Below are 22,541 nucleotides of genomic sequence, written 5' to 3' on the forward strand. Positions count from 1 at the left end.
CTGCATAAGCTCACCTCGGTCGGTATCACCGCTTCCGCTCCGTACGTCAGAGAAAATGGGGTTTCCCCCGTGGATCTCCTGGGGGTCGTGCGGTAAGCCCACAATACACTGGGTACTTCATCTGCCCATCTTCCTTTCGCCCCGTCCAACCTCCTCTTGAGCCCATTCAGAATAGTCTTGTTTACTGCCTCAGCTTGACCGTTGCTTTGTGGGTAAGCCGGGGTTGAATATTTGTTCCTGATGCCAAGTTCGCTGCAGAAGGTCCGAAAGGCTTTGCTGTCGAACTGTACCCCGTTGTCCGTTACTAGCGCATCTGGCACCCCAAACCCTGTAATAATGTTTTTCCATACGAACTTTTTCACGTCAATATCTCGGATATTGGCCAGGGCCTCGGCTTCCGCCCACTTCGTGAAGTAATCTACTGCCACCAATACAAAACGGCGGTTCCCCGTTGCTCGGGGGAACGGTCCGAGAATCTCAAGCCCCCACTGTGCGAACGGCCAAGGGCTGCTGACAGGATTCAGACGCCCTGCGGGCTGATGGATCAAAGGGGCGTGCTTTTGACACTGTTCGCAGCTCCGAACATATTCAGCGGCATCCTTCTGCATCTGAGGCCACCAAAACCCTTGGGTCATCGCTCTGTGCGCCAAAGATCGTCCCCCAACGTGTCCGCCACACACCCCCTCTTGTAGCTCGGTCAGAAGCTCCCTGAATTTCTCGAGATGCAAGCACAAAAGGTAAGGGCCAGCAAAGGACCTTCGGTACAATTTGCGGTCCGAGGACAGCCAGTACCGGGGAGCAACCCGACGAATCTTCTTGGCTTCTTCCTCATCCTCCGGAACTAGATCCTTGGCAAGAAAATCTATGATCGGCTTCATCCAACACGGAGTAGTCACTGCCGCCTGCGCAACCTCTACTCTGGCTTGGCTGGGGACACTCTTCACACTGATACTTGGCTCCCTTATAAGTTCTATTGTGACTAACCGAGGCGTGTCCTCCGTAGCCGATGAGGCTAACGTGGCAAGGGAATCGGCGTGCTTATTTTGTGACCGAGCTACCTGGGATACTTTTACTGTTCCGAATTGGCTGATGATCTACTTGGCCATACTCAGATAAGCCTTCATTCGAGAGTCCCAGGCCTCGAAGTCTCCTGTGATCTAATAAACAACCAGCCTAGAGTCCGAGTAAATTTCTACATCTTTTGCACCCAGATGCAATACGGCCCTCAAGCCGGCCAGTAGGGCCTCATACTCGGCTTCATTTTTTGAGGCTTTGAATCCCAACCTGAATGAGTGTTCCAATCGTATGCCCTCAGGGGTAATTATGACAATGCCTGCTCCGGCCCCCATAGCATTTGAGGCGCCGTCCACAAATACCCTCCACGGGCGAATTTCTGCACTACAGATTTCTTTGCCATCGTTCTTAGGTGTGAATTCTGGGATGAAATCTGTGAGGACTTGTCCCTTCACCGAGCTCCTAGGTCGGTATCTTATGTCAAACGATCCCAACCGAGTCCCCCATTTGGCAATTCGGCCCGTGAAATCCGATCTTTTCAACAGTGACTATAAAGGATACTCGGTGAGAACGAACACCGTGTGAGCCTGGAAGTAATGTGGCAGCTTCCTCGTGACATGCACTAGGGCCAAAACTAACTTCTCCAGAGGCAAATACCTTGTCTCAGCATCTACCAAGGTTTTGCTTACGTAATACACTGGCATTTGTACTCCTTGGTCCCTTAGCAACACAGCACTTACGGCATGCTTGGTAACTGAGAGGTACATAAACAAATCCTCTCCGGGCTCCGGGGCTGTCAACCTCGGCGCCTTTGCCAAGTATTCCTTCAACTCTCGAAAAGCCTCGTCACATCCTTCGTCCCAACGAAACCCCTTCCACTTCTTCAGAAGTTGATAGAATGGCCGGCAGCGATCGGCAAACTTGGAGATGAATCGGTTCAGGGTGGCTAACATTCGAGTGAGCACTTGCACCTCCTTAGGATTGCTCAGTGGTTTGAGGTGATTGACGGCCTCTATTTGGTCGGGGTTAGCCTCTATTCCCCGATTGGAGATCAGATAACCCAGGAACTTGCCAGCCCCCACTCCGAAAGTGCACTTTTCGGCATTCAGGCGCAATTTGTGCCGTCGTAGTATCTCGAATACTCCCCGGAGGTCTTCAGTATGCTGCGACTCTTTTCTGCTTTTTACCACCATGTCGTCGATATAAACTTCAACCGTGCATCCAATTTTTTCTCGGAACATTCTCGTCATCATACGCTGGTAGGTGGCCCCGGCATTCTTCAATCCAAACGGCATAACCTTGTAGTGATAGTTTGCGTTCGGGGATATAAATGTTGTCTTTTCTCAGTCCTCGGGCGCCAAGGCAATCTGGTGGTAGCCTTGGAAGGCATCCAGGAAGCTCATCCTCGGGTGCCCGTACGTGGCATCTACCAGCTGATCAATCTTGGGCATTGGGAATGGGTCCTTGGGACATGCTCTGTTCAAATCTGTGAAGTCCACACAAACTCTCCATTTACCGTTCTTCTTCTTCACTACGACAGTGTTTGCTAGCCATCTTGGGAAGAATATTTCTTTTATGACCCCGGCCTCCTTCAGCCGCTGGACCTCTAGGTTTACTGCATCGACGTGCTCTTTTGATGCTCTTCTTGGTTTCTGCTTCTTCGGGGGAAATGATGGGTCCACGTTGAGTCTGTGGACAATGAACTCGGGGTCTACGCCGGGCACTTCGTACGGGTTCCATGCGAAAACATCTACGTTCTACAAAAGGAACAACAACATCTCTACCCGTTCCCGGTCATTCATGCTTGTGCCTATTTGAAAATACTTGTCAGTATCTGGAAGAATCCTAACCTTCAGTACCTCTTCAGTCACGTCCGCCCCCGCTTCCCCTCGGGGTCTCTGTAATTGCTATGAATCTTCTTTATCGGCCCGCTCAGCTTGTCCGGGTTGTTCGCTTTTCCATGTGGCCGCAGTGATAAGGCACTGTCTCGCCACTTGTTGGTCCCCCCTTACCTCGGCAATTCCATACTTGGTAGGAAATTTTACTTTCACGTGGAGGGTAGACGGGACGGCCTCCATGGCATGAATCCACGGCCTCCCCAGGATTGCGGTGTACGGCGAAAATGATCGGACCACTATGAAGGTAACTATAACTCCCTTGCCTTCCATATTCACTGGGAGAGAGATTTGACCTTCGGGAATTACGACTCTCCCGTCGAATGAGACTAGCGGCGTGTCATACTTCGCCAAATCTTGGGTCCTTAATCCGAGCCCTTCGAAGAGGTCTGGGTACATGACGTCAGCCCCGCTCCCTTGATCAATCATTACCCTCTTCACCAGGAACCCGCCTATCCGGGCCGTGACCACCAAAGCGTCGTCATGGGGTTGGACTGTTCCTTCCAAATCGTCTTCTCCGAACGTGATGTTAAACTGTCCAACTTTCTTCTTCTTCTCGGCTGGTCCTCCCCCCGTGCAAGCCACTGTCAATACCCTTTTTGTTGCTGCTGTTCCTCTTGGTGCAGCATGGATGACTTCGATTACCCCCAGTGGAGGCCGGAGGGGGTTCCTTTTCTGTTGGACGCCCTGTCCGGCTTCTTGGTGAGTGGAGTCTGCAATGAAGTCTTTCAGGTACCCTGCCTTTACCAACTGCCCGAGGTGATCCTTTAGTACCCAACACTGCTCGGTGGTGTGTCCTTTGTCTCTGTGGTAGGTGCAGTATAGGTTTTGGTTCCTCCGAGATGGGTCGCCCCCCATTTTGTTTGGCCATTTGAAAAATGGCTCGTTCTTGATCCGCTCCAAGATTTTGTGCACGGGCTCCTTAAATGCCACATTTACCCCTTCGATTTGCACCTCTGGTTCTTGCATTCTGAAGTCTCTCTTTGGTTTTGTCGGCAGAACGCCTTGCCGAGATCTCCCGATAAACGGGGCTTTCCCCATGCTCTGCAGCCGGTCGTCCTCCAGGCGTTTGTACTCCTCTATGCGCCTCATCAGTTGCCTCATATCCTCGAGGGGTCTTTTTGTCAACGATTCCCGTAACTCAGAGTCTTCGGGGAGCCCCATCCTGAAGGTGCTTGCTGCAATTTTCTCATTCCCTCCGCCAATCTCGTTGTAGAGTTCCCAGTATCGGCTGGCATAACTATGAAGGGTTTCCCCGACCCTCATCTTCATGGAAAGTAGCGCGTCAACCGGCTGTTGCACTCGGCTACATGTCACAAATCTACTGCCGAATTCTTGTATCAGCTTGGCAAAGCTGTGTATGGAGCCTTTCCGTAACCCATTGAACCATCTCAGGGCTGTTGAACCGAGGCTAGACGGGAACACTTTACACATCAGTGCATCATTGTGCGCATGCAAAAACCTCATGTGGATGTAATGACTGACATGCTCCACGGGGTCTGTCCTCCCCTCATAGGAATTGAATGACGGTCGCGTGAATCTGCTCGGCATGGGGGCCCGTTCAATCTCATCGGAGAATGGAGACCGGGCTGCCATCCGCAAGGCTCTGCTCATGGCGTCCATTGCGGCATTGTGGTGCTGCCGCTCCTCCGGCGACTCTGATCCTCGTTCATCATATCCATGCGATCGGGAACGGTCCCGTTGATGATGTGCCTCCCGGGAGTGCCGATGTGACTCCTGAGAGCGTGATCGGTCTCGGTATTGTTGCGTACCAGATCGGCTGGAGCCATCCTCGCCCCGATTTCTCCTTTGTTGGGGGTTGCGGTTCCTTTCGTGGCGCCGATCCCTTGCTTCGAGCTCCAAATCCATTACCAACCTGCGTAACCGCTCCAGCTCTCGGTCTCTATCATCATATTGCCGATGCGCCGAGACGCCTGAAATCGTCCGGTGTGTCTGGGCCGATCCTTCTCCCAATCCGGACCTTTCCTCTCCTCTTGGATGCTCCCTATCCTCCCGCCGTTTCTGCCTTCTCTCCCTCCACGTCGATCCCCGAGAAGATCCTATAGAACTGCTCGGAGCTCGCCCTCCTGAACGCTCTTCAGACATCTCCCTTGTTTGAGTCTTAATCGAACCACAACTTCGTAGGAGAGCCCCACGGTGGGCGCCAATTGTAAGAACCAAGTACGAGACTTCTAGGCCTTGAATTACTTGGGCTCACAATTTATTTGTAGTGGGTTTGGGGATTTCCTACTTTGGGTCGTTCTCGGCAGAGAGACTCAAAGCGACACTCAGTTTATTATTTCTCACTTGATGGTTTTCTCTCCATTTTTCTGAACCCCTTCTTCTCCCTGATTTCTTCTATTTATAGCCAAGGTTAGTGGGGAGATTATGATTACAGCCACCGTTAGTGCTACTAAGGGTCCAATATTATCTGGTTAAAGTGGATGTTTAGGTGAGAGGGCGGTGCAGCATTTATGACCTTGGAACTTGGTTCCTGCTTGATGGATTATGTTCGGCAACTCAGTTTCCCGTGCATATCATGAGTTTCCCCTGCAGGACTTTCCCGTACATGGCCAATTCACTTGCCCGGGAAAGTTAGACCGATCGTCTGTTGGAACTCAGACCCCAAAACTTGTTTTCACGTTAAGGCAGTGTCAAGATGGGCGTAGGGTAACTGGACCTTTCCGCTGGGCCTGCATCCAAAACCGGTAAGGGCCTGGGCCGAGGACCTGTATGGGCTTGGGCTTAATGCCGGTATGGGCTTTGGGGTCTCGATGCCGTACAATATACATAATAAAAATGTAATGAGAAACTTGACGTAACTAACATCATGAAATTTGCAAGGAAAAACCATTTTAGTACCTCTAAATGTCCTAGTTGAACTAATGTCCTATATGTTTAATAAACTCAAGCTAACATCAATATCACCACTTCTATTTACCATTCCCGTACATAAGCACGGATTACATACTAGTTTTTGGTGAATTGTAGTGGTGTTGTATTGATGTTAGCTTGAGTTATTAAACATATAAGACATTAGTTTGATTTGGACATTTAGAGGTACTAAAATGATTTTTCCTTTCAATTTTCATGAAATTGGTTACGCCCATGAAATTCTACAAAATACAACACAAAATAAAAGAATAAATTAGTCCAATAGTATCTCATAAATTGAATGGAGATAGATGCATGAGAAATTTTCAGCTCAATTTTAGTTTATTGTGTCTAAGATTTTTGCATACAAAATATCTAAATAGAAAATAGTATAAAAAATAGGTTCATTAGTTCAGAGAAAAAATAATAGCAAAAATCTAAACAATTTAATTCGTATAGAAAGCTAACAAAAGCAAAATCTAATTTTGATTAAAATTGAATTTTCTCTAAGTTGCAAAAAATTATATTGAACAAGAAAGTGATTCACCTTGATGGGTAACTAAAAGATTAAATTCTATTAAGTACTTGTTGTAAACCCTTTGGTTTACACCCTCCAATAAGGACATTTCATGTCATTATATTACTAAAATATAAATGCAATTGATCACACATAATAACATCTTAATAAATATCATATTTTAGGTTTTAAGTAAAATGTTGATTTGGTGTTAATAAATGTAATAAGATATATTGAATTTTTTTTTTTTTTTGATTCAATATATCTTATCACATCTATTAACACCAAATCAGCATTTTAAGTAAAGTTCAGATTTTACACAATCCAATAAAAGATTATCACATATATAATTTTAAGTAAAAAGTGTATGTGATAATATTTTATCGGATGGTATAAAATATGAGTTTTACATCCCATCCTTACTAAATTTAGACTTTTCTAAATTTATTTTTATTGATAAACATTAAGGTAACACATTTCGCCCTCACAACTTAAAAAGTTGCAACATCAAATGTATTTCTAACATTCCCCTAAAATAAGTTTATTTCTAACAAAATATATTATTAATAAAAAAATAATTTCCTAAATAACTGAAGTTGGTCTTTGAAAATGCTTTAAACAAACACACAAAAAAAGAAAAAAAAAAAAAAACAAAACAAAAATTTAACCTCTTCGGGAAGACTTTTTTTTTTTTTTTTTTTCCTCTCAATTTGAGATCTATGCCTAAGACCATTGTGAGTTCTTATTTTGGACAATACCTAGGCCCAAGTAGAAACAAGGATTCTGGACCTTATACTTGTTGTTTGGTGGACTAGACTTGGTTCACCGCAATTATATTGGACTGATTACAAATTAAGTTTTGCACAAAACATGGGCCCTACAACATATATATATATATATATATATATATATATATTCATACATACAAACATATACATATTGTAAAATAAATGGCTAAAGAACAGTAAGTAAATAAAGAAAAAGCAGGTATGGACGTTAGGGATCCTCAGAAAATAGAATGATATTTTATAATATCAAGTTTTAGTACATTGGACCATTCTTTTTACTAGGATGTGTCACAATGTTTAAATAAGTTCAAAAGTCACAGACTTAGATAACTCTTTGTAGGCTTCCAAGACTTGCGAGGTTTGAATCCCCTTAAATTCAAATGTATCTTCTAATGCCTATCTCAAGATCCCTCACAGTGTTTTTCTTTGTTTCTATTTTTCTGAGATTTAAAAAAGTTTTTCAAACGATTTTTCTGCTCTGATTCCTTATTGCTAAATGAATTTTGCTGATGGCTTGATCCCCTTTTATAATATCTTCCTAGGGTTTTTAATGTATCATTGATTCCCTCCATTTGATATTCTGGGTACCAGAACCAATGTTGTGTCAACAACATTGGTGACTAGTCCTTTTCTCATTTTCTCACCATATTCTTCTTTTGAGGTTTCCCTCCAAAAAGTTCCCAACTAACCTTCCTTTTTTGGGGGCTCCTAGGGGCTGACTTTTAATCTCTTTTTCCAAGGTTTTTAGAGAAAATTTCAAAACCTCCCTTTTGGCTGCCTCATATTTTGTCTTTTTTCTCTAAATAGGCTGATTCCCACCCCCCCCCCCCCATCATGCTAAAAGATCTCCAGCCACCTTCCTTTATGGTTCACCTTACTACTCTTCCCAAGGTACTAGGTTTCCTTTCATAGGTGCTAGTTCCTAAGTCATCAGTTGTTTTCAAAGTCTTTTCTTTTGAGTTGCAGGCGACTGATGGGACATGTCTTTCTTTATTCCTTGTACCCATGAGCATGCTTCCCTAATCTATCCAACTCCCAGCTAATTGTTTCATGCACTTCCTGAGGATCCCTTTCTTAGTTCTGGAAGCTCCTCGGTATCTTGGTCCAGTCTTTTTCTGGGCTTCTTAAGAGTTCTTCTCACAGAGGCTAGACCAAGCTTCCTATACTTTTTCTTCCTTCTCTAAGGCCCAAGGCTTACCCATTCATAAGCTTGGGCTTCATTTTACCCATTTTAAATGAATCTTGGCTCATGAATTGGGCATTTCCTATTCTTGAGGGTTCATTAGTTTTGAATTTCAATACTTGTAATATTTTGGACCTCAACAACCATAAATGTGATCTTAATGCATAATATATTCACTTTTTTTTTTCTTTTTTTGGTGATAAGAGCATAATGTATTCACTTGAAACAAAAAAAATTCACCAAAAACAAAACCCTAAACCTAAAAAAGAAAAAAAAAATTGAACCACGTTATATAAATAGTATCCCATCATAGATCACCATCCTATATCTTCAAAGTTAGATAAATACTATATTTTTTTTCTAACCACTTTGTCTGGAACTGTGGATTAAAAAATAAATTTGTTGGAACAAAAAAATAATAATTAAAAAAACCCAATATCATAGTCACCATCACACGTAAACGCAAAGCAGAGTGTCACCATCATTGTTAAAATATATAATGTAATAAAGGGCATTTATTAAGAACCGTCTCTCCATATGGGCGGTAATTATTAGACCCCGGGCCCGAATCAACTTTTGCCTTTTGAGTTTTGACGGACTTTTTTTTTTCTTTTTTTTTTGAGGAAAGAGACAGAAAAGGTGTAAAACTGCAAATATATTGCATATTTTATGTGGTCAGTTTTTGAACCACGTCTCTTATTGCATGTCTTTGTCGATCGATGAAGATATACTATAAACCAAAAAAAAAAAAAAAAAAAACATTTATACTGCTCTCTTTCCAACTATGAAAGTTTATGAGAAACTGAAAATCCATCAAATATGACATTTAACCCTCAAACTAATAATTTTATTTTATCTTCTACTTGATTTTTTTTTTTTTTTAGTAGAATCTACTCAATAATCTTTTGCTTTTATTTTATATTTTATGGTATTTCATTATCGTTATCATATAATTACTAGTTTTGTAATTGAACAGTATCTTGGATGATATATATAAATATATATATAATTTTTTTTTGGTAATAATGATACAATACTAAAGGTTACCCACAGCTAATTCCCCCCTCCGGCCCTCCCCCACCCCCCCCCCCCCCTCAGAAAAAAACTATCTTAGCATAGGCGATCTGTCGTAAATATCAAAAAGTTCTTAAAAAAGCAAATGAAAAAAAAAATATATATCAAAATCAACGGTTGGAGTGTTATTTAATTAAAGTAGAATGCTTTTGTTGTCTTATATCTCTGCAAATTTTAGAAGGATATTAGAGTAATTTAACAAAAAGAAGAGAACGGCATCAAACGTTCCTTGATACCAGATTTCCCCCAAAAAAAGAGTCATTTTAAAACTATAAACATGAATTTCGGTTAATTCAATTAATAAAGTTTTTAATTGCTAAATGAGAGATTTAAAATACAATCTTCAACTGAACCAAAAACTAATTTGTGCCTTGGTATTGTAAACACAATTTTTTTTGAGTGAACAATAATCACAATCTTAAAGTACCTTTTTTCTAATTTTTTTTATTATCATAAAGAATCTAATTTTAAAGTACCTAAGTTTTCTATTTTAAGAAGAATAGAAAAGTACATTTCTCTCCTACGTTAAAATAGACCTACGTGAATGATGATCTATGGTTCATTGTTATAAGAGTTGTGTTAACGGAAATAGTAAATTACTTGTTAACATTTAAAAAAAAAATTCTAATAATTTTTATTTCTTTTACAGTTTTATCTTATTTTTTTTCAAGTCTATAAATATCGCTTTGCGTATAAAATTAACATTCGGGACAAATACAAATAAAATAAAATAAGTACTTATCATATACTCCTAATTCCTATCGTATCAACTCGTGTTCTTAAAACTAACCCTTACTTAAACTCAAAGATCTACTCCTGGAAGGCTAATTTTGACCCAAAAAAGAAACTTTCGGTGACGGCTAATAAGGATCTGGATCTGAATTTCCGACCATGAGGCCAAGATTACGGAAAAGTTGGTAGGCAGCAATAGCATGGCAAAGAGTGTAATCCACATTGGCCTAAATAAAACTATTTCAAATTTTCAATTGATTTTCTGCACAAAAAAGTGAAGCGATCCTTCTAGCTTTCCCGCTAAACAACGAAAATTACAGAAAAAAAAAAGGGTAAAGAAAGGACTTGGGTCATGTCCGTTCGATAAAGTTATAGACCAATTGGTCCGAGCACTGTTTTAAAAGTTTCACGTGTTCTGTTACTTCATTTTCATGATTGAAACAGAGGAATCTCTAGGTGCCCGTGCCATTTTTGTGGAATGTGCCACTATCATGGTAAGTCTTCTTCCTTTGTTCACACATAAAAGTATTAAAACCTGTGGTCTTTATAAAGACTTCAAAAGGTTCACAATTCACTGGTAATAACTCGTCACACGTAACATGACAATGGAAGGCAATTGATTTTTTTTTTTTTTTTTAATTGGCAATTGAATTCAACCTCATAATTATTTTAGGAATAATACAAACAGTGTTAACTGTTATCTTCTCCTTCTTTTTTTTAATAACAATTAATTCAATTATATATTGTTAAATTTGATTGAAACATTAAAATTAAAATACTACAGTTACATACATATGGGATTTATTTTCTTTCTCATTAGGTTTTCATGTTCAAGTGACCCGCGTCTCATCGCACACACTGGTTGTACTATAGTTTTTGTTTTAATTGCTTTAATGATAAGTGATGTACAATTTATGTAATCATTAAGATATATCAATTAAGTTTGTGATATTGATGTTAGTACGAACTTTGAATTTGATCCACTTGAAGCGGATCCATTCTAATTAAGAGGGTTCTAGTCCTAGTTCAACTCTTAAAAAGCTAACTAATAATAATAAATAAATAAATAAGAGTATTCTAGTCCTCTCGGGGTTGGCCCCATAAGTCCATTTAAGATATTGACATATTGTAGTGCAATAAAATGTCGCGATATGTATAAGAATAAGAATATAAATAATCACCCATCACCATGGGGCCAATTTAACTTTATTGTGCATGAGAAGAAATTTTTTTTTCCATCAACAATACTACACTCCCTATTAATTCCAAAAACTTGCTGATATAGTAAACTATGATTAGTAAAACATTATTTTTGAATGGGATTATTTTTATTTTACATCAATCAAAATTTTTATACACAATAATTATAAAAATAAATAATTAAAATAAATTTACTATAAAAGAAATTTGTAGATCTATAATATTTTCATAAGAAATCTTAAGTGACAAGTTGTTATTAGTTCAAATTTAAATTTACAACTAAAAGTCCGCCCATAATATCTAATAACAACTTGTCTACTAGAATTTGTTATAAAAATATTGTGTACATCACATCACAACTTTGGAGATGAAATAAAACTTCATTTATGAATCTATTATTATTGACATAAAATTATTGGTCGAGCTGAAATTTCTGTTTTAGTTAATTAATTGCATTGACAAACTTTTACTCCCTAACCATTTTCTTGTTTAATGAATTTCTTGTTTAATAAATTCAATCACAACCGTCCGTCTCTTAGAGGTTTTTTTGGTAGTGTAACTAAAATAATAGTTTTTAGTATGTAAATAATGTTACATATATTTCTACACATTTTTTACCCACACATATTTTTCAAAAATACAAACAATAATATTAAAACAACATTAGCACACACTCCCTAAGGTAATGAGATAAGTCATTCTTATATAGATTGGCCTACAAGGTCTTGAAGAAGGTGATCACCGTGAGTTAGGTATTGGGTGGGTAACTAAAGAGACCTATATGTATATTTCATAAATACGCAATCTAATTGAACCCCACCGCACAACGTGCCTACAATACTAGCCAAACGCAATGACCCCAATCATTTCACTTTTAAAAACGAGTACAATAATTGATATACAAACTAGGCAAATTACTAAAATAAAACCTAAACCATTAAAAGAATTACAAAAGAAAAAAAGAAACGGAATCAATCATAAAGCTGGCCTTCAAATTCACAATGATAACTTAAATCCAAGGAAAAAAAAACAGTTGAATAAAGATCATGATGGTGAAAAAAAAGGATAAACGGAGACAGATTAAACACAAAGAACAACCCTCCAAAACAAGTAAATACATAAAGAAAAAGCCGTGCAACTGTTCATTTAATCCAAATCCATCACATTTCACAATTTTTCCAATTCTCAGTAGTCTGTAGTGGGGAGCTGTTCATGGCTGCGGCTAATAAAGAAGAACTCGTACACAAGACCAGCGATCCCACCTCCGATCAGAGGCCCAGCCCAGTAAACCCAGTGGTTCGCCCAGGACCAGCTCACCAACGCAGGCCCAAACGACACGGCTGGGTTCATTGAAGCCCCATCAAAAGCCCCACCAGCTAGAATATTAGCTCCCACGATGAAACCGATCGCTATTGGAGCTATAGTTCCCAAACTACCCTTCTTTGGATCAATTGCCGTGGCGTACACCGTGTACACCAGCCCGAAAGTCATCACGATCTCCAAAACGAAAGCGTTCCACACACCCACTCCCGAGGATAGAGAGAAAGCACTCGTGGTCTGTTTAATTAACATAATATCAAAAATAAATAACCGTCAAACTAACTGTAATCGTAACTAACTGACGTAACATAATTATGATACGATATGATAAGATATACTCACCATGCCGTTGGTGGCGAACTTAAGGAGCAAGCAAGCGACGGTGGATCCGAGAAGCTGGGCAATCCAGTAGAGGATGCCACGTAGGAGGGTGATATTGCCACCGACGAAGGCACCAAAGGTGACAGCCGGGTTGACGTGGCCACCGGAGATGTTGGCTCCGACTGATACGGCGACGAAAAGAGCGAAAGCGTGAGCTAGTGCAGCGGCGACGAGGCCAGCTGGGGTGGTCGAGCCATTGTCAGTGAGCTTATTAAAAGCCATGCCTGAGCCCTCACCAGCAAAGACGAAAATGAGCGTGGAAATGAACTCGGCTAAAGCTGCTTTCAAGGCATCTGGGTGAGTCGCCTCCGCAGGCCTTCCCACTGCTATGTTTCTGATCGGCATGTTGTGTGTGTGAGACTGTGTGAGTGTTTTTTTTTTTTGTTTACTTACACACACACTCTGTGTTTGTGTTTTTAGCTATCTCTACTTCTCAGCTAAAGCGCAGTTTATATCGGACGTGATCAGGTCTAATTAACTGGCTGTAGCCGGTTTCCGGTTATGAAAAAAAAAAAAAAAAAAAAAGTATTTCACGGAATGTGATCGGTGGACAGCCTGTGAAATACTGAAATAATAATTTATTTATTTATTTATTTATCAAATTTCGGGTGAGGCAAGGCAGTTCTGGTCCTGTTTTGTAACTACAGCAAAGCAATTGGGTTTTGGCCGGCTAAATCATTGCCACGTGTGCATGTTGGATAAGAAACACGTAACGTGATGTATAGTGGAAATTTTGTCCGCTTTGCTTTTTGATCACTGGAAAGATCGAATCACTTTTTGTAAATCAATAATTTTTTGTGTGTGTTTTTTCTATTTGAATATGCAAATACAAATGAGGCTAAGTGGATAAGTAGTAGTGTGCTGGAGATGGAATGCGTCGGAGCTCTGTCATGCTTGATGCTGATATTACATGTGATATGGTTATTGGCTATAAAAATACTAATAATAAACTCAAGTGGGCCCTTGGCTCTCGTGTCGGCTTGCATTTTTTTTTTTTTTTTGTAAGTTAGACTGTGAGCATTATGGGCTGAATCAGATTTATTACATAGTATATATCCTCGGATTCTCCGCGCAACCACCACCATGGTGGACCAAATGAAGCACGCCACCGGTCCGATCCGATCCCACAGGTGATGCGCAATGAACTAAATGTCCGTTCGTCACAAACTTTTTCCTTTGGCTTATAATTTGTTATACTTATGTAGTTATGTATAGTTTTTGGAAATCTCACTCTTTTTTTTCTTTTTCTTTTTTAAGCTACATAAATATTTTAATCAATTTTAAATTAAAAAAATAGCAAACAGTCGAATAAGAAAAAGAAATATTATCCTTAAGACCTTCTTCTTGTGTTGTAAGAATATTATCCTTAAACATTATTAGTTAGATATTTCATTTAAGTCTTAGTAGTTTGATCATGGCTTTTTTGGCTGAAACGAATCTTGGCTGGATAAACAGATGTGGATTAGAATAAGAAATAATGGCAATTTTTTTTTTTCTTTTTGAGAAATAATAATGGCAACTTGAATTATTAAAACTGATCTTTTAGTTCATGATAACCACTAGTGGAATAATCTATATGATTTGAATTTAAAAGGGAGAGAAAGAGAGTGTGTGACGAACTGAGATTTTCAAAGTCTGCAAAAAGGAAAAATTAAACTGTTTTTCAAAGTGAACAGATATTTTTTTTATAAAATTTTTTGGATAAGTTTGTTTTGAATACATGAATTTACAAGAAAATGTCCTATTTTGTAGGCATTTTAAGTGAAATTTGAGATATATATTTTTTACCTGATTGTCCCTAAGTTTTGCTATATAAAGTTTAGGGGTATTTCTAAACTATATAAACATCCCCTTCAAAGAAGGGAAATCTAGATGTGGGGGATAATATGAATTTCTCATACTAAACACTACTTCGGTATTAATCCCCACCCCCAGTTTTAAATACACTGTAATTTGATAATGTTTGAAATATTTTTTATTTATTTGATAATGTTTGAAATATTTTTGAATTATTTCTGAACCATATAAAAATTTCCTCTAAAGAGAAAAATCTAAATGTCGGGGATAATATAAATTTCTCATACCAAATGCTACCTAAGTATATTAGTAACGTTTGAAATATTTTTGGGTGAGAATTGGCAATCCTTGACAAGTTGTCAAAATTCAAAAGATAAGCAAACGAAAGCGACGAGAAGATATTAACAAGATCCGATTTTGAATTATAAATTCGGCCAAGTAAAATAAAATGAAATGAAAAGAACTTAAGAATAAAAGGAAATTGTGTGGCTGCTGGGATTCGAGCCCAGGTCTCCACGGCCACAACGTGGAATTCTTACCACTAAACTACAGCCACTAGGTGGTGGTTCTTTTAATAATATTTTTTAAGTAATCATAATCAACTTTAGAACCCGTGTCTTTTCTTTTATTTTATTTTTTGAGAATGAAATGAGATTGGATTTGAACCACTCGTTAAAAGGAAATACCGAAAAAGTGAAAAGTATGGAAGGAGTAGGACTGGGACAGGTGCTATGTTGTCAATAATTTTCTTGTGAAACCATTCTAGAAGCTTGTGCTTAAACTATGAGCCATCCAGAACCTACTATGGAAATTTACTGTACAAAATCGTCTCTATCGTAAAAGCTTTCGGTGATGATTAATAATTTATTAGGGTGGAGACAAAAGCAGAAACCACACTACATACCAACTCTAATAGAGTATTCGCAGTGTTTATGGTAGACAGCCTTCTCATTCTCTTTATGGTTCGTTCTGTTCCTGTCTTAGCTTGGAATAAGAAACCCTTTTTTCATCCAAAGTTTTCGACAACTACTCATTGCACAATTGTAATCGCATGAAATTGAAAATTTTGATGCACGAAGCCTATGTATGACACAAATTTATTAGGATTGGAACAACCTTTTCTAATTATGTAGTAGTCAATGTGGACTTTCTAGAATAAAGAAATTTAGGACCCGTTTAATAATGTTGTTCTAGTAATATTGTTTAAATATTATGAAAATACATGTAAATGAAAAAATATTGTGAAAATACATGTTGTGTTGTTTAAATAATGAAAACTGTTGTTTAAACCTAATAACATTAAATAAACTTGTATTTGAGTATTCTTATAACTTTTGCATTTTTTTTTGTGTGTATATTTTAACATAATAAATTTTTTTTTGGTACAAGTACTTTTTAAAAATACTCACATAAAATTATTTATTTTACACTACATAGTTTACATTTATTTATGTGGGGTCAGAGAATTTGTGACCCTGGCCCACTTTACATTAGGGCTCAAGGCCCGAGCCGAGGAGGGATATAGCCGAGGACCTACGATGAAAGTCCAAATAGAGACATAGCCGAGGATGACTCTGTCCTCGGCATCCCCAAGGCACTCTTAAAAGAAAGGGCAAGAACGACATAGGAACAGTTTTGGGAAGATCAGAACACATCCGCGTTAATAGAGAAATGACCCCTGACAAAGGACAAAGGAAAGGCTGTCATTACTGCAATTAAATACTCTGCGCTAGACAGAGCAATGCTTTTCAGCTTTTACAACCATCCCCAACCACTTTGGGTATGGGCTGATGGGACAAGTATCAGCCTTGGAAAGTTGAACCTACACGTGGACGTTGGAGGAGGGGTAAAGGCTAATATAAAAGGGGAAGTAAACAGTCCAAGAAAGTGGTTGGGAAAAAAGGCAAAGAACCAAAACCTCCCAGACCATGCTGAGGAGAAACACTTTTCGAGCGAACACGGCTTATTTCTGTATGAGTACCATGACTAACCACCGTCCGGTGACCAAGGCCTAGCCTTTTAAGCCCACGCTCTACAAATTATATTGTTTGGGTCCTTAACGTGCGAACCCAATATCATTTTGGGGTCGCCAAAAATTGAGTCCTTACAATTGGCGCCGTCTGTGGGAAAGGGCTTGTGCGTTAGCACAGGCGGTGGATCGAGAAAGTCCCTCCATCATTTCCAGCGGCCCGTTGTTGTGCCCTAACATAAAGTTCCACTAGGGGCTACGCTTCAAAGCACCAGTGGTATAGGCAGTTCTAGGGGCTTCCAGCGTCAGATCAACGTCTCACACCTTGGCCGAGGGGCTAATCCTCCCGTACTTAAAGAAATTCTAAGTTTTGGATAGAACTAAGGTATTGTATGGTCCTCGGACTCAAACTTATGGGGAAACCAACTACTTAAAAAAATTCTAAGTTTTGGACAGAACCAAGGTATTGCATGGTCCTCGGACTCAAACCTATGGGGAAACCAACTACTTAAAGAAATATCTAAGTTTTGGACAGAATCAAGGTATTGTATGGTCCTCAGACTCAAACCTATGGGGAAACCAACTACTTAAAGAAATATCTAAGTTTTGGACAGAACTAAAGTATTGTATGGTCCTCGGATTCAAACCTATGGGGAAACCAACTACTTAAAGAAATATCTAAGTTTTGGACAGAACCAATGTATTGTATGGTCCTCGAACTCAAACCTATGGGGGAAACCAACTACTTAAAAAAATTCTAAGTTTAAATAAATATCTAAGTTTTGGACAGAACTAAGGTATTGTATGGTTCTCGGACTCAAACCTATGGGGAAACCAACTACTTAAAGAAATATCTAAGTTTTGGACAGAACCAAGGTATTGCATGGTCCTCGAACTCAAACCTATGGTGAAACCAACTACTTAAAGAAATATCTAAGTTTTGGACAGAACCAAGATATTGTATGATCCTCTGACTCAAACCTATAGGGAAACCAACTACTTAAAGAAATTCTAAGTTTTGGACAGAACCAAGGTATTGCATGATCCTCGGACTCAAACCTATAGGGAAACCAACTACTTAAAGAAATTCTAAGTTTAAAGAAATATCTAAGTTTTGGACAGAACTAAGGTATTGTATGGTCCTCGGACTCAAACCTATGGGGAAACCAACTACTTAAAGAAATATCTAAATTTTGAACAGAACTAAGGTATTGCATGGTCCTTAGACTCAAACTTATGGGGAAACCAACTACTTAAAGAAATTCTAAGTTTTGGACAGAACCAAGGTATTGCATGGTCCTCGGACTCAAACCTATGGGGAAACCAACTACTTAAAGAAATTCTAAGTTTTGGACAGAACCAAGGTATTGCATGGTCCTCGGACTCAAACCTATGGGGAAACCAACTACTTAAAGAAATTCTAAGTTTTGGACAGAACCAAGGTATTGCATGGTCTTCAGACTCAAACCTATGGGGAAACCAACTACTTAAAGAAATATCTAAGTTTTGGACAGAATCAAGGTATTGTATGGTCCTCGGACTCAAACCTATGGGGAAACCAACTACTTAAAGAAATTCTACGCTTTGGACAGAACCAAGGTATTGCATGGTCCTCGGACTCACACCTATGGGGAAACCAACTACTTAAAGAAATATCTAAGTTTTGGACAGAATCAAGGTATTGTATGGTCCTCGGACTCAAACCTATGGGGAAACCAACTACTTAAAGAAAATTCTAGGTTTTGAACAGAATCAAGGTATTGCATGGTCTTCGGACCCAAACCTATGAGAAAATTAGTCATTAGAAAATGGATTAAGTCTTAGACGGAATGGAAATCCCGTCCTGTACTCGGATCCCCAGCTCTAAGGAAACTAATGTAAACGAGTATTTCGGCCCGGTACAGTCATACCTCGGTCCTCGGACCGGATGCCAAGATTGGTCAAGGCCATGAATGTTGTTAGGAATGTGGTAAAGCATCCTAGTACGCAGCGACCATCTCGGATAGTTCATGTTGGGTTACCCATTCACGGATGATCGCCTCATACGCAATACAGAATGTACAGCGGCCATCTCGGTCAGTCTTATATGTATAACCTTTTTCAGGTCAGCATTATTGTGCCGGTTAGTCTCAGTTAGTTCAAAATAATAGCTTTTTGTTAACAGGGGGTTCGGCCCTAAGTATCATTCAGAAAAAAAAAAAAAAAAATACATATATAGCACATCCATTCACAATATAACTATTGCAGAAAATAAAGAATACTTAGAATAAGATAAAGTTTTCTTTTATTAATACCAAGAAATAGTAAAACGTACAATGAGGGGCTTAAGCAAGCCTATACCAGAAGCTAACTACAAAGGCAAAAAGAAAAAGCGAAAAAAGAAAAAGACACAAGGGAACGATAAATCCTTCAAAATTTTGCTCTTGTGGCGACTAGACAGGTCAGGATGGCCCCTTTGACGGAAGGGGAGAAGAGGCAAAAGAAGAAGCAGAAATACCAAGGTGTCCCTAGTGATGGAAGAGAAGAAGAAGCGGAGGCAAAAGGAGGCACCAGAGAAGGAGATGAGGAGGAAGCAAGGATGCCCAATCCTCGCATCAGCTCTGACTCCTAACACGCAGGTGTCATATTAGCAATGCTCAGGGGAGAGCGGATGGTACCGACGATGAGAAACCCCATTACTTTCACACCAAAAATCTGATGCGGCCAGCACCTGCTTCGAATTTTGGCTGAAGGAGGAGGAGGCTTTTCCCCCACCTTGTGAAAGGGGAGAGCTGTCTTGAGTCTCCGTCTCCCTTGCCCTCATCGTGCCATCTTGAGTCTTGAAGAGACCCAGTGCTTCTGGAGAGGGTGTGGTTCCTTCACCCCTACTTTTGCTTCAAACATATTACTCTCTATGGCTTAAATTGCACTAGTAATGAAAACTTTGAGCGTAGCTGGGGGTTTAGGAATTTGAAAAGACTGAAGGGTCTGTACGTAAAGGAAGTGACCTCTTACCTTGCTTCTTATACGGAAGGCAAGTTTGGTGGCATTTAATCTGTACAGATTTCCAAGAAAAGCTACAAACGAGATAATTCCCACTCAACTCCCAACGTCGTCTACAACCGTTGGATAGGCGTCGCCTCGTAAAAGGAACTTATTAAAAACGCGCCTCGTACACTGAAACGGCAGAGGCGCAACGTGAGTAAAACTAAAGGAATGTCTCATGACTGGGAGCGTTTCCCATGTAAACTAAAAGACACCGATATTAATGAAGGGCAAAACTGGGCAAGCCATGATATAGGCCCGACATCACTAAAACCCTCCTCCCCGACCAAGAGGTCGGGTAGCAGGATTTTGAGGGGCTATTGTGGGGCTAGAGAATTTGTAACCCTGGCCCACTTTACATTAGGGCCTAAGGCCCGAGCCGAGGAGGGATATAGCCGAGGACCTACAATGAAAGTCCAAATAGCCTTAAGACATAGCCGAGGATGACTCTGTCCTCGGCATCCCTAAGGCACTCTTAAAAGAAAGGGCAAGAACGACATAGAAACAGTTTTGAGAAGAACCGAACACATCCGCGTTAATAGAGAAAGGACCCCTGGACAATATGGTGACAAAGGACAAAGGAAAGGCTGCCATTACTGCAATTAAAAACTCTGCGCCAGACAGAGCAATACTTTTTAGTTTTTACAACCACCCCCAACCACTTTGGGTATGGGCTAATGGGACAAGTATCAGCCCTGGAAAGTTGAACCTACACGTGGATGTTGGAGGAGGGGTAAAGGCTAATATAAAAGGAGAAGTAAGCAGTCCAAGAAAGTGGTTGGGAAAAAAGGCAAAGAACCAGAGCCTCCCAGACCACGCCAAGGAGAAAGACTTCTCGAGCGAACACGGCTTATTTCTGTATGAGTATCATGACTAACCACCGTCCAGTGACCAAGGCCTAACATTTTAAGCCCACGCTCTACAAATTATATTGTTTGGGCCCTTAACGTGCGAACCCAACATCATTTTGGGGTCGCCAAAAATTGAGTCCTTATAATTAAAATTTTATTTCTTTATAAATTTTTTATTACTCTTTTAAAACCAACCTTAAATCATCCTCTCTCTCTCTTTTTGTATATATGAGCGAAGAATTATAAATAAATAAATAAATAAAATTTACATGTGAATTATAATTATATTTATATAGTTATTGTAACGATAATATGTAAATTTACACACTTTTAAACCCACCAATAATTTTTTAGCTTAACAACTTATACTATTTTATAGAAGCTGATTTTTTTTGTGTGGAAAATATAGAAGCTGATTTGATTGTTCTTAATGCATATATATATATATATATATATATATATATATATAAGATAACATAAAAATACTAATAATTTGGATGATGATAATGATGAGATGAAACGGATCATCGTTAAAAACAAACCCAGATTTTAATATTTTGAGAAGAGGCACGTAAGTGTGTGGAAGTGGACCACGTGACATGAAGCTACCAGACTGGCGTCGTGATTGGTCAGAAAGACATAATCATGATTAACGTGTACCAAGAAAAAGAGAAATGCTAAGAGCATAAATTTTGACATAATTTTAATTTTATTTCATAACTCGAGTTATAATATGTAAATATGTGTCATTATACTGCCCACTAACACAATCTTATCAATCACAATTTGTCATATGGTGATGAATTGTGACATAAAATTGTGTCAAAATTGATGTTCTAACATTTTTCCAAAAGAAAAAACAACCAGGGAGAAGTTGACAGCTATACCCAAACCCATTAGCCCATTACCGTTTGCCCAATCTATGTCCAGTTTTAGTAGTGGTAAGTGGTAAGTGGGCCATCAGGTTATGGGTGGGACCCAATTCGACTTTTTCACCGGACCATTCATTTATTTATCATCAAGATTTGGACTCATCCAGACCATGCAGATAAGGAAGAAGGAAGTCGGGATCCGGCTTCTCAAAAAAAAAAATGTCGGGATCCATAGTTCTATTTTGGATAAGTATTAATTAAGTAAACACAACATTTTCGCAGTTGTTGATTTGATAGATTGTGTATAATTAAGGGGAGTATATTAACGAATGTGAAGAAAAAGATACAACTGCGAAGAAGAAATCGACTCGATCTCAATGAATTAGAAGTAGCCAAAAAAAAAAAAAGCAAAAATTAATAAATAAATATCCCTATAATTTATACTGTTATGTGACTTCCAAAACAAAAATTATTTAATTGTAATAAAAGCCCAACAAAAATAGTTTTTTTTTTTAAAATCTTTAAAAAGTATTTTTTGTGAGTGGATATATTAATATAATAATAAACAGTGTTAATGATGAATCATGATTGTGAAAATAATATTATCAGTTATCACTTCAAAATAATATTAAAAAATTGCGATTTTTTTATCATATCTCTAACATTATTTTTATTTTTATGTTTATTTTTAGTACTATAATTTGAGTTAAATAATCTTAACAATTTGAAAGTAAAAAATATAATAAATTTGAAAGCAAATTAATATAAAAATAAAGCTAACATCTATTATGTTTTAACATAATATAAATAAAGAAATACAAAACAATTATTTCTTAATAATACATTTCAACTATTTTTTTTTTTTGTGAAAATGGAATTTAATTTATTAAAAAAAGAAAAAGAAAAAGGAATTTAATTAACAAAAGAGTTATGGACAACAAAGCGTAGGAACATAGGTTCAAATTACAATACAAATATTCTAGGTACGAATGTTGGAGATGGATCTCATCAAAAGTCTTTAGCAGCAATCAGCAATCATAAAACGAAGCA

The 22,541-nt window shown here is 38.8% G+C and overlaps 1 protein-coding gene and 1 non-coding gene across 2 annotated transcripts; both read right to left on the bottom strand.

Moving 5' to 3' along the window:
- Nucleotides 1-12,248: 12,248 nt before the first annotated feature.
- LOC126691942 (aquaporin TIP1-1) lies at nucleotides 12,249-13,412 on the bottom strand. The gene is made up of 2 exons (XM_050387274.1): nucleotides 12,940-13,412; nucleotides 12,249-12,834 (listed from the first exon to the last, which is right to left on the bottom strand). The coding sequence occupies exons 1-2, from the start codon at nucleotides 13,321-13,323 to the stop codon at nucleotides 12,463-12,465; spliced, it is 756 nt and encodes a 251-aa protein (XP_050243231.1). The 5' UTR covers nucleotides 13,324-13,412; the 3' UTR covers nucleotides 12,249-12,462.
- Nucleotides 13,413-15,259: 1,847 nt separating this feature from the next.
- Nucleotides 15,260-15,331, bottom strand: TRNAH-GUG (transfer RNA histidin (anticodon GUG)). The gene has a single exon. It is a non-coding gene; the product is annotated as a tRNA-His (tRNA).
- Between the last annotated feature and the right edge of the window lie 7,210 nt (nucleotides 15,332-22,541).

This window comes from Quercus robur, chromosome 7 (genome assembly GCF_932294415.1).
Source record: "Quercus robur chromosome 7, dhQueRobu3.1, whole genome shotgun sequence".
Taxonomy (NCBI): domain Eukaryota; kingdom Viridiplantae; phylum Streptophyta; class Magnoliopsida; order Fagales; family Fagaceae; genus Quercus; species Quercus robur.